The 12,907-nt window shown below is 43.9% G+C and overlaps 1 protein-coding gene across 2 annotated transcripts in view; it reads left to right on the top strand.

Moving 5' to 3' along the window:
• Positions 1-12,907, top strand: part of cmtm8b (CKLF-like MARVEL transmembrane domain containing 8b) — an 83,871-nt gene that overhangs the window by 54,165 nt on the left and 16,799 nt on the right. For both annotated transcript variants that reach the window (XM_069914399.1, XM_069914398.1), the window contains exon 2: positions 9,767-9,940. In XM_069914399.1, coding sequence (XP_069770500.1) covers positions 9,767-9,940 — 174 coding nt within the window. The remainder of the gene's footprint in view (positions 1-9,766; positions 9,941-12,907) is intronic.

Raw genomic sequence — 12,907 nt, forward strand, 5'->3', positions numbered from 1 at the left:
TGCATAGGCTGGCCCCTGCATAGGCTGGCCCCTGCATAGGCTGGCCCCTGCATAGGCTGGCCCCTGCATAGGCTGGCCCCTGCATAGGCTGGCCCCTGCATAGGCTGGCCCCTGCATAGGCTGGCCCCTGCATAGGCTGGCCCCTGCATAGGCTGGCCCGAGAACAGAGGGTGAGAGCAGTGTCCAGGGAGTATGGCCACCTAGCTAGGAATAAAAAAAGATAAGAAAGGTAGGATGGAGATTAGGGTAGAAGGTAAAAAAGAGAATATATGTGAGGGTCATTCTCTGAGATGCATATATTTTAATGCAAGAAGCATAGTGAACAAGGTAGATGAGCTGAGAGCATGGATAGATACTTGGGGTCACGATATTGTGGCAATTAGTGAGACCTGGCTACAGGAGGGGCAGGACTGGCAACTTAATGTTCCGGGATACATTTGTTTTAGATGTTATAGATCAGGGGGTAAAAAAGGAGGAGGAGTTGCTCTGCTTGTTAGGGAGGACATTACTGCCGTGAGGTGGCAGGATGGTATGGAGGGATCGACCAGTGAGGCTGTTTGGGTGGAATTGAAGGGTGGAGGAGGCAAGAGGGTGCTAATAGGGGTGTATTACAGACCACCAAATGGGCCAAGGGAACTAGAGGAACAAATTTGTAGGGAGATAACGTATATGTGTGAAAATCATAAGGTAGTGATCATGGGAGATTTTAACTTCCCACACATTGATTGGGATACCCATACGGTTAGAGGGCTGGATGGGCTGGAGTTCGTTAAATGAGTTCAGCATTGTTTTCTAAATCATTTAGTAGAAGAACCGACGGGATGGTGTAATACTGGATCTCCTGTTAGGGAACGAGCTAGGTCAGGTAGCGGACATTAATGTTGGAGAACCAATTGGGTCTAGTGACCATAATTCTGTTAGTTTTAGGGTAGTTTTAAGGAAGAGCAAGGAGAGGCCTAAAGTTGAGGTTCTGAATTGGAAAAGAGCAAATTTCGTAGGAATAAGAAGGGATTTGGGGAGTATTGAGTGGGACAGGATATTTTCAGGTAAGGATGTTAATGAAAAATGGAGGATATTCAAAAAAGAAATTTTGAGGGTACAGAGTAGTTATGTCCCAGTCTGGATCAAAGGAAAGGCTGGAAGTCATAGGGAGGCTTGGTTTTCGAAGAATATTGGAAATTTGATTAGGAGAAAAAGGGAGGTGTACAAGAGGTATAAAGAGCAGGGAGCTGAGAAGTTGAAGGAGGACTACAAGGAGTGTAGAAGGAATCTTAAGAAAGAAATTAGAAAGGCCAAAAAAAGGCATGAAGAGGGTTTGGCTGAGAGAGTAGAAATAAATCCAAAGGGTTTCTATAAGTACATTAAAAGTAAAAGATTAGTGAGAGATAAAATTGGACCCCTTGTAGATAGCGAGGGTAGGCTGAGTGAGAAGTCTGAGGAAATGGGGGAAATTTTGAATGATTTCTTTGCCTCAGTATTCACTAGGGAAAAAAAATGTTGAACCAGTTGAAGTAAAGAAAAATAGTGGGGAGGTAATGAAGCATATAAGGATAACCGAGGAGGTAGTGATGGCTGTGTTAAAAAAGATAAAGGTGGATAAATCTCCCGGACCGGACAAAATATTCCCAAGGACACTCAGGGAGGCTAGTGGACAGTTAGTGGGGCCATTAACAGAGATATTTAGGATGTCACTGGCCACGGGGGTGGTACCAAAGGATTGGAGGGTGGCGCATGTAGTTCCTCTGTTTAAGAAAGGGTCCAAATGCAAACCTGGGAATTATAGGCCTGTAAGTCTGACGTCTGTGGTGGGCAAGTTGATGGAAAGTGTTCTGAGGGATGTTATTTACAAATTTTTGGAGGTACAAGGATTGATAGGGAGTAATCAGCATGGTTTTGTCAGGGGTAGATCATGCTTGACAAACCTGATTGAGTTCTTCGAGGGGGTTACAAAAAATGTTGATGAAGGGAAAGCTGTGGATGTTGTCTATTTGGACTTTAGTAAAGCTTTTGACAAAGTTCCCCACAGGAGGTTAGGAAAAAAGGTGGAAGCATTAGGTATAAATAAGGAGGTAGTGAAATGGATTCAGCAGTGGTTGGATGGAAGGTGTCAGAGAGTAGTGGTAGAAAATTGTTTGTCCAATTGGAGACCGGTGACTAGTGGAGTTCCTCAGGGTTCGGTCCTGGGTCCACTATTATTTGTTATATATATTAACGATCTGGATGTAGGGGTAGAAAATTGGATAAGCAAGTTTGCGGATGACACAAAGATTGGTGGTGTTGTGGACAGTGAGGTAGATTACCGTAGATTAAAAGGTGATTTAGGAAGGCTGGAGGTGTGGGCTGAGAAATGGCTGATGGAATTTAATACAGATAAATGTGAGGTGCTGCATTTTGGAAAGGCAAATTTAAATAGGTCATATACATTGAATGGTAGACAATTGAGTGCAGAGCAACAAAGGGATTTAGGAGTTATGGTAAATAGTACCCTCAAGGCTGATACTCAGGTAGATGGTGTGGTGAAGAAAGCATTTGGAATGTTGGCCTTCATAAATCGGAGTATTGAATTCAAGAGTAGGGAGGTTATGATGAAATTGTACAAGGCATTGGTGAGGCCAAATTTGGAGTACTGTGTACAGTTTTGGTCACCAAATTATAGGAAAGATATAAACAAAATAGAGAGAGTGCAGAGAAGGTTCATGAGAATGTTGACAGGATTTCAGGGTCTGAGTTACAGAGAAAGGTTGTGCAGACTGGGGCTTTTTTCTCTGGAGCGTAGAAGATTGAGAGGGGACTTGATAGAGGTGTTTAAGATTTTAAAAGGGACAGACAGTAAATGTGGATAGGCTTTTTCAATTAAGAAAGGGTGAGATTCAAACTCGAGGACATGGTTTAAGATTGAAGGGGGAAAATTATAAGGGGAACATGAGGGGAAATTTCTTTACGCAGAGGGTGGTGGGGATGTGGAATGAGCTTCCGGCAGATGTGGTCGAGGCGGGATCATTGGTTACATTTAAGGAAAGACTGGATCGTTACATGGATAGGAGGGGACTAGAGGGGTATGGACCGGGTCCTGGTCAGTGGGACTAGGAGGGTGGGGATTTGCTACGGCATGGACTAGTAGGGCCGAACTGGCCTGTTCTATGCTGTAAGTGGTTATATGGTTGCATGGGGTGACCCGTGCATGGGGTGACCCGTGCATGGGGTGACCCGTGCATGGGGTGACCCGTGCATGGGGTGACCCGTGCATGGGGTGACCCGTGCATGGGGTGACCCGTGCATGGGGTGACCCGTGCATGGGGTGACCCGTGCATGGGGTGACCCGTGCATGGGGTGACCCGTGCATGGGGTGACCCGTGCATGGGGTGACCCGTGCATGGGGTGACCCGTGCATGGGGTGACCCGTGCATGGGGTGACCCGTGCATGGGGTGACCCGTGCATGGGGTGACCCGTGCATGGGGTGACCCGTGCATGGGGTGACCCGTGCATGGGGTGACCCGTGCATGGGGTGACCCGTGCATGGGGTGACCCGTGCATGGGGTGACCCGTGCATGGGGTGACCCGTGCATGGGGTGACCCGTGCATGGGGTGACCCGGAATTTCCACCTAAAATAATTTTTGAGTGATACATTTTGTATAAGACAACCCAAATCTGGCATTTATCGCTGACCAGTAGATGCTGTTAAAAGCAAATCACGATATCTTAACAACAAATTACCATGTAAAATGTTTCAACTTTATTTAGATATTTTAAAATAAACCACTGTCAGCTCTTGTAATAGGCTGTTTAAAGCCTGTACAGAGCCCACAGCAGCCGTACTGGGTGGATGGACCCTGTGGAGGAGAGCTGAGGCTTTGCTGGTAACTAAAAGGGCAAATGCAAAATTGTGTTGGAGCTGGCAGGAAGATGGCAGCAGGTTTAAGCCTTCACCGTTAAGGTAGGATTTTTAGACCCAGCTTATAGGGTGACCGTGATTTTAATGCTATTTTAATGCATCCGAACTCCAATGCCCTGGCTGCTCACTCACACTAACTCCCGACACTCCAGCCGCCCACGTATACTAATTCCTGCTGCTCCAAACATGAACATGCCATCTGGTCATAGCCATCTCAGCTCCCAAAGCCTTGAAAGAAGCAGGTACTGCAGTTACGAGGTCAAAAGTTTAACCCATGTAAAATTCAACCCTGCCCCCCATTTTTTGGCTTGAAAAAATGGTCTAAAAATATGATGATTACACGAGTATATACGCTATATTTTTTCTTTCTTAAATTTTTTTTCCCCCGTCTTCTAAACAGAAGGCCGTAAGTTGCATAGGTTGTACATCGGGGAATATCTGTACACGACATCACATACGACACTGAAATACTTTTCCTGTGGGTGAGGCTGAATTACTACTTAAAACTATATTCAAGAAGATACTAAACAAACTGACTGTGCAATAGAGAGAAAAAAAATCAATAAAGTGCAAATTTAAGAGTCCTTAAATGAGTCCCTGATTGAGTTTGTTGTTGAGGAGTCTGATGGTGGAGGGGTAGCAGCTGTTCCTGAACTGATGGTGCAAGTCTTGTGACACCTATACCTCTTTCTTGATGATAGCAGCGAGAACGGAGCATGTGGTGGGTGGTGTGGGTCTTTGATGACTGCCACAGCATTCCCTGTAGATTTTCTTGTTAGTAAGGAGGGTTTTACTTGTCATGCCCTGCACTATGTCCATTACCTTTTGCAAGGCTTTTGCTCACAGGTACTGGTGTCCCCATGCCAGACTGTGATGCAGCCAGTTCCATATGTCTGCTCATTTTAATCCTAACAGGAACATGCAAACTCTCTAATTTCAAAATTTCACCTTTGAAGGCCTTCTATTTATCAAGCAAATCCATGACAAAAAACAACCTAGCCAATCCACACTTTCTAGATCCTTCCTCAAAATTGTCATTTCTCCAATGTTTTAATTAAAAATTTCAACCTGTAGAAAAAAAACTAGTTAGTTGTGAATTTCCTACTCAATGCTGCATGCACAGTGTGAAATCCCAGTTAACAGTTACTTCTCCAGACAGCAACCTTGTGCCCTGTAGATCACTTGATCTCAATTGCCCAATCAGCTTCCTGCTGGTCTGAGCTTTTCCAATCCAACTACCTGAGACACTTGACTCCAATTGCCAGGTGCAGCCTTCTGATAAAATCCCTGCTGAAGTCTGTTACAAACCTATCCTTATCCATAATTAGCATGAAACTAATGGCATTATGATTACAGGATCCAAAGTGTTCACCTACACATACTTCTGTCACCTGTCCTATCTCATTCTCTCATGGTATGGCAGGAGCATCCTGCACTGACTGCCTGTTCCTTTTCCCTCTCCTGTCACCCAGCAACCTTCCTTCTAGGTGATGATGACCCTGTAACTCCTGTTTATCACACCCTCAGCCTTCCAAATGATCCAGAGTTCAACCAAATTCAACTCCAATTCCCTAACATGGCTGTAAAGAGCTGCATTTGGATTCACTTCTGGCAGATGAAGTTGTCAGGGATACTTCTGGCTCTCCTGACTATCTACATTTTGCAAGAGATACATGCCTCTGCTCTAGCTGCCATTCCCACTGTCTTATGAAATGGAAAAACTAATTAGAAAAATGTGTCCTTACCTGTGCCTACTTGCCAAATACTTTTGTTGCTCAACAAGGTTGTCCTTGCCATACCTTAACTCCTACACCACCACCACCACCTTTGCTCGCCAATGCCTCTCAAGCAAAAGCCTCAAAGTCCTACTTCCACTGTGGCACTCCATTAAAGCTACCCTTCCCTTTATTGTCTACAGCTAATTAGGCAATGGAGAAATTTAAAGAAGCACCTACCTTTCCAGGTGCTTTTTAAATCCTTCCCTGATTTTTAAACACTCTTCATTCCAAGTCCTGCTCTTGCAGTCCTCATGTACCTGTCCAAATTTCTCTTTAATATTGTAATCGATCCTGCATCCACTACTTCCACTGGCAGCTCATTCCACCTTCTCATGGTCCTCTAAGTGAACAGGTTCCCACTAATGTTCCCCTTGGACATTTCACCTATTACCCTTACTCCATGCCCTCCAGCTCTTGTCTCACCCAACCTCAGTGATAGAAGCCTGCTTGCATTTACCCTGTCTAAAGTATATCCCTCATAATTTTGTATGGCTATCAAATCTCCCCTCCTTCTCCAATGCTCCAGGGAATAAAATCCTAAACTATTCAACCCTTTTTCTTTAACTCAATTCCCAGCAACATCCTGTAAATCTCCTTCATCCTTATTGATGCCACTTTCAAGGAATTATGGATCCATATTCCCAGATTCCCTCTGTTCTACTGCACCTACTGCCATATAAATATCAAAAAGCAGATCAGCAATTGGGTATGCCTTACAAGGCTTTTCCACCATCTACAATGCACAATAATCTCCTTGTCTGGATGAGTGCAGCTGTTAAGTTACTCATAAAGTTCATTACCATCCGGGGCAAACCCTAACCTTAACCCTAGCTTTATAAACATTCAGTCCTTCTATTATCAATACACAATGGCTGCAATTATATGCCATCCACAAAAACACTGCTGCAATTTTGTGAAGTTTCTTAACGCAATATGTTTCAAATCTCTAAAATGAATCAAAATGAAATATTTTCTGTTACTGCCTTTGGCTGGAATGTATTTTCTTCCACTCTTTTAAAGGATTTTTGCCATTTTCTTTTTATGGGAATGCCACGCAGCTTTCAATTTCCCTTCTGCTCATCCACGATTCTGGCATATGTTTATCATTATTTTCTACATAAACACCCAGCCAACATTTTGGAAATTATTTATTGGAGTGTTTTCACTGCAGTGTTTGACACAGTTCAAGAAAGTGCACTCCCTTCTCTACAAGTTATTCAATGCTGACTTGCCAGTAATGCCCACATCCCAAGAGAAAATAATAGTGCAAGTTTGCTGCAATCCTGGCTGGGCTGACCCCTGATCAGCCGGAGTTTCTTGTTGGAATCAAGGTTTGATGTTTCTCTTTACGTGGGAGTACTCCCTTTACATCGGGGACCTGGGGTACAACCGCATCCTGAGTCAGTTCACCTACACCCCGACCACTTGTTATTTCTGTGGCTGAGAGGAGAGAGTGTGCCACATGTACATGGTGTGAGATGTTGTAGTCTCTCTTTGCCTACCTGAAGGGGCCTGCTCCTGAAGTTCAAGATAATTTTATTGTCATGTAATAAAACATAAAATTTGATATTACACAAAATTTCCTTTAGTTTGCAGTAAGGCAGACATAGATTTACTATCAACAAAATTTGCCCAGCGCCCCTTACAGCCAGAGAAAGAGAAGCAAAAGAGAGACTTCCCCAGAGTCACTGAATGTCCATAGATTCACCTCCAATACACCCACAGTCTCCACAACCACATAGCCTTCAGCCCAAACCATCAGCAACCCAAGCTCTAACACAATCAGGAAGCCTCCAGACCCACTAACATCCCAGTTCTGATACCTGGTTCCCCTTCAGCCAATCTCGAGCCAGTCACCAGCAGTCCGCAGCCTGCATGAATTCTGGCTGCACTTCAGCCACCCGCTACTGGTGCAGGGGTGGGACGGTAGTTGGGTCGGTCACTCAGAGGATCTCCTCGTTGGATTATTGCTGGGCATTGCCAAGTTGGCCATTCGTGAGTCAATTTGACAGACAGTTAAGAGTTCTGGATGAGTTGACTGCCTGCCCCTCTTTCTGGGCACATGCGTCGTTAGAGTGGGGGCTTGCAGTATCTGAAGGGACAGTGGGCCCCCCATGGGATCAGGTGTGTTATAAATAGTAATAACTGAATTTTAATTTGAAAATCTAAATACCTTGTAGTTTATTGTATCTGTGTCATAACTTTAAATGTAACAAAGTGGCAGTAGTGATTACTGATATTGTGAAAGGATAATAAAGCGTTTACTTTAAGAGTTGAGCAACCACAGTGCAAGATCAGCAGACACATACAAAGAGGGGAGGATAGTTCCAGAAATCTTGTTCTCCCACGACCAAGACTCCATTGTAGATGCAGTTTGTATAAAAAACTATAATGGCCTGAATGTTGTGGGCAAATGCAAGCACATTTGCACAGAGTTGAACATTATGATTTACACATGGGAGAGTACAAATTAAACTCTCAGAATCTGGAGGCACATGGTGGTAAAAAAAAGATCAAAGAAGATAACTGATCCTGTTCCATATTTAATTAAATGAGGTCTCAAATCTGCTGCAGGATTTTTACTCCCAGCAAGGCTGGACTCTGCCACCAGATTCCATGTGGAGTTCAGCTCTCAAGAAAACTGATGGATTACTGGCACAAGTCTATTTGACATGGACGACCACATTCTCTTTGTTCAATGGCAAAATGCTGAACCAACACCACAGTAGATGTTTGGACGTCAATATACTGTACATGGTTGTGCTGTCAGTGTAGAAGTCTAGAATTATTCACCAACTCGGAACATGAAATAGCTAATTATTTCATTTGCTTGTAATGATTCCAAAATATCTGTAATAGTTTTCAAATTCCAAATGAAAGAAAGCTAAAATAAAAAATGCTGGAATGAACAATACAAATTCCAGTGTATTAAGTGAGAAGAGTTCCTTACTGTTTTGGGTAAAACATGAAAATCTGCAGACACCGTTGATGAAGTAAAAACATAATGTTGGAGAAACTCAGCAGGTCAAACAGTGTCCTTTATATAGCAATGGTAAAAATGCATAACTGGCGTTTCGGGCTAGAGACTTCATCAAGATATGAAAAATGTTGGCAGGCATCTGAACAAAAAAGAGTAGGGAGGAGGCATTATCACAAAGGCAGGAGGTAATAGGTGGAGAAAGGAGGGAGAGGACAACAGCAATCAAAGGGAGGAGGGATGGCCAGGTGAATAGAGAGGGAGCGGGGGGTGGGGGAGAAGAGCTGGAAGGCAGAAAGGAAGAGGGAGGGGGGAAGGGTGGGAGAAGAGAGCAGGTCAGCAGAAATGTTGATGCCACAGGGGAAGGTGCTGGGGGTGGGTGGAATTGGTGGGGAGGGATGAGGGCATGAGGGAGTCACATAGAGAGCTGTATGGAAGGCAGAGAGGGGGTGAGAGGGGAAGATATGTCTGGGATCCTGTTGTAAGTGCCAGAAATTCCAGAGGATAATGTGTTGGATGCAGAGGCTGGTGGGGTGGTAGGTGAGTGTAAGAGGGACTCTGTGAGTGTCGCATCTGGGGGCAGAGGGGGCCAGGGCAGATGAGCGGGAAATGGAGGAGATGTGGGTGAGGGTTGAGTAGATGGTGGTGGAGGGGAAGTCACGTTTGTGGAAGAAAGACATTTTGGAAGATCTGGACTTGGGCTCAGATGCAGCAGAGACGGAGAAATTGAGAAATCCTTACTGTTTTGCTGGTCCTTCTACCATTAATACTAAAATTCAGGTTTTCATTTTTTTTCAATTGTCCTTTTTTAAATATAGCTGCCTGCAATCCGACAAGTAGCTTGAGAAAATATATCTAAGTAATTTATCTGCGTTTCGTCTGATGCCCTTTCCAATTCCAGTTCCATATCCAGCAGCAAAGCTGAAGAATCATTTCATGAAATGGTCACCAGGTTTTTTTTTGGGAAGGAATGTGAAGTATGATTCTGTGCAGTTAAGGGATGTGATCAAATGTAAATATTATTGTTGAATTATTTTAATTAATCCCAGCTCTTTGCTAATCCATGTGCAGGCCAATAATGAGTCTTATAGCTTGAAAAGTTTTTTTTCCTCTCCAGGTACTGGGATTGCTGGTGTGGATATTAATAGCCAGTACAGAGTACTTCTCTGTGTCTGCCTTTGGTTGGGTGATGTTTGTGGCAGTCTTTTACTGGGTGCTCACAGTCTTCTTTCTAATCTTCTACATCACCATGGTGTATACAAAGATTCCTCAGATACCGTGGACAACAGTGGTGAGTGGCCAGATGGCTTAGACTTGATTTTCCTAATTTTTTCAAGATTATTCCATTTTTCTCCACCTGCTGTCCTGAAGTTATTGATGTTGAGTGATAGTTTTATGATGCTATTATATACAGTGCTCCAATAGACCTTCCTTTCTGTATGAATCTGAGTTGAATTGTTTATTGTTACGTGAACTGTGATAAAGTGAAAAACTTTATTTATCTTACTATCAAGCAGATTAGCAGTTAGCGTGATGCTATTACAGTGCCAGTGACCCAGGTTCAATTCTGGCACTGTCTGTACATTCTCCCTGTGTCTGCGTGGGCTTCCTCCATGTGCTCTGATTTCCTCCCACCCTCCAAAACGTATGGGATTGTAAATTAATTTAAGTGTCATTGGTTTAAATGGCTGGAATTGGCTTCTACTGTGCTGTAAATAAAATTTTAAATTTAAATCAGCCTCTACATAATAGAGCAAGCAATGCAAGAATAAAAACATAGTTTTATATTAAAACAAAAGTGTAGGTTATAGAGCTTAACAGTGCAAGGCATCATAGAGTTGACACTAAAGATAGGGACAAACAGAAGGAAAGATGTGGGAAATCTCTGAAATGCATTTACTTTAATGCTAGGAGTATTGTAAGGAAGGTGGACGAATTGAAGGTGTGGATAGTCACTTGGCAGTATGACGTGGAGGCGATTAGTGAGATGTGGTTGCAGGAGGGTTGTGACTGGCAGCTAAATATTCTGGGATTTTGCTGCTTTAGGGTGTGATAGAATTGGAGGGGTAAGGGGGGGTGGGGTGGCGTGGCATTGCTTGTCAGGGAAAATATAACAGTGGTGGTGATGTGAGATAGATTCGAGGGCTTATCAAGGGAGGTGATATGGGTGGAATTTAAAAATGGAAAAGGAGATATTATAATCATAGGGATGCATTATAGACCACCTAGTGGGGACCGAGAAATAGAGGAGAAAATGTGTAAGGAAATAGCAGAGATTTGTAATAAGCACAGGGCTGTGTTAGTGGGGAATTTCCTAATATAGATTGGGAAACACGTTCTGTGAAGGGGCTGGATGGATTAGAGTTTGTAAAATGTGTGCAGGATAGTTTTTTGCAGCAATACGTTGAGGTACCCACTACTGTTGGGGATCTACTGTTGGGGAATGAGATAGGGCAGGTGACTGAGGTGTGTGTTGGGGAGCACTTTGGATGAGTGGGTGAGTGAAATGACCTTTCGGAAGAGGTGGTTGCAGCAAGGTCCATTTTGTCATTTAAGAAAAAGTTGGATAGGTGCATGGATCTGAGGGGTTTGAAGGGTTATGGGCAAGGTGCAGGTAAGTAGGACTAGAGGGGATCATTTAAATCAGTACAGACTAGAGGGGCCAAGATGGCCTGTTTCTGTACTGTAATCGTTATATGGTTACGAGAGTTTATAACAGTAGGAATGAAACTGTTCTTGATTCTGGAGGTTGGTGTTTTTAAGCTCTTGCATCTTCTACCTGAAAGGGAAGGGGTGGGTGGAGAAGAGATGTGACCAGAGTGGGATGGGTCCTTCAATTTTTCCCTAAAGCAGTAGAAGCAGAAGATAAGAGTTGATTGAGGGAAGGCTGGTTTGTGTGTGACCTGGTAAACTTGTAGATTAGTCACAGTGTTTGAGCTACAGAAAGAAAACAGAGAGACACGCCGAAGGGTATCGACATTATTACCATTGTCATCATTCCAGATATTCCCATCCCAATCATCAATTACATCAGGATCGTCGCCATTCCTTATCATGGCACAAATACGATGTGGATTGGGTTCTACCTCTTGCTTTTCCTTATCTGCACTGAGCTGCTGCCGGAGTTTAATATTACGGCAAATCGTTTGGACATGCTTATCCTCCCATTCTTTGGCTCAGTCCTGACTGGTGCGAACAATCTCGCTCATCATGGAACAGCATTGTTGCATGGCTTCTATCTCCTCCTCTAGTTGCTCTCACTTGTGCTGGGATTCTACTTCTCGCTGAACAACTTCTGCTTCACTCTGAACGGCGTGGCGTAAGGCTGTGGCCAGCAGCCAAAAACCGTCCATCAGCGTCCCCATTTTAACAGGAAATTTACTTTCTCAAAGGAGAGTGGCAACCCGCTCTCCCAGAGGCGCACTTGATGGATCTAACCTCTTATCCCAACTTATGGGTGGTCCCAACAAAGACAGGGTATTGGCCAACGTGCTAAACCCATCATCTTTGGAAGTGCATCCCAGAATCAAGAACTGTTCAGGGCTCACCTTTCTTTCAGCGAAACATCTCGAGACCAATCCTGCTGACTACGCCAATTGTCCTGGGTAAACTTGTACCTCTTACTTTGTTCGTTTTAGATTGGTCACAGTGTTTGAGCTACCGAAAGAAAACAGAGAAACACGCCGAGAGCACTTCAGTTTATACAAATCTTTATTACTAAATCTAAAGCTGATTTCAAACTACAATATGCAAGCCCTTCCCAATTATACTTATCAACGTCTGGACTAGTCCCAACTGCCAAAGCGAGGCAACGACCGCACACTTGTAGTAGGTTGTCTGGGCGCCGGTAGCAGCTTCTCCATCTCCCCCGACCGGGACATTGGTTGGACTCTAGAAGTTCTTCTTTCTGAGAGACATTTCCACCCCTCAGAGAGTCTCAAACTTCAGCAGCGGGACCATGGCTTATATTACCCAAAATTTGTTTACTCATAGCATATCACCCCGAATAAATGGTTTACTTATCTTCAAGGTCTCCTGACAGTCTGCGACCAACAAAAGACAACTGCATCCTGGGCCTCATGGTGTAAATTAGATTATATATCCTGGGCCCCATGGTGGAATTTAGATTATGCATACAATTATCTCAAAGTAGGTTACTGATACTCAGCCTTGGATAAGCAAAAGCATGGTTTAAATTCTCCATTACATTCCACCCCTTGGTCGTAGTCTGTCACTTACGAGACCTAACAAGCATTCG

The sequence above is a fragment of the Narcine bancroftii genome, chromosome 1 (assembly GCF_036971445.1).
Source record: "Narcine bancroftii isolate sNarBan1 chromosome 1, sNarBan1.hap1, whole genome shotgun sequence".
Classification (NCBI taxonomy): Eukaryota; Metazoa; Chordata; class Chondrichthyes; order Torpediniformes; family Narcinidae; genus Narcine; species Narcine bancroftii.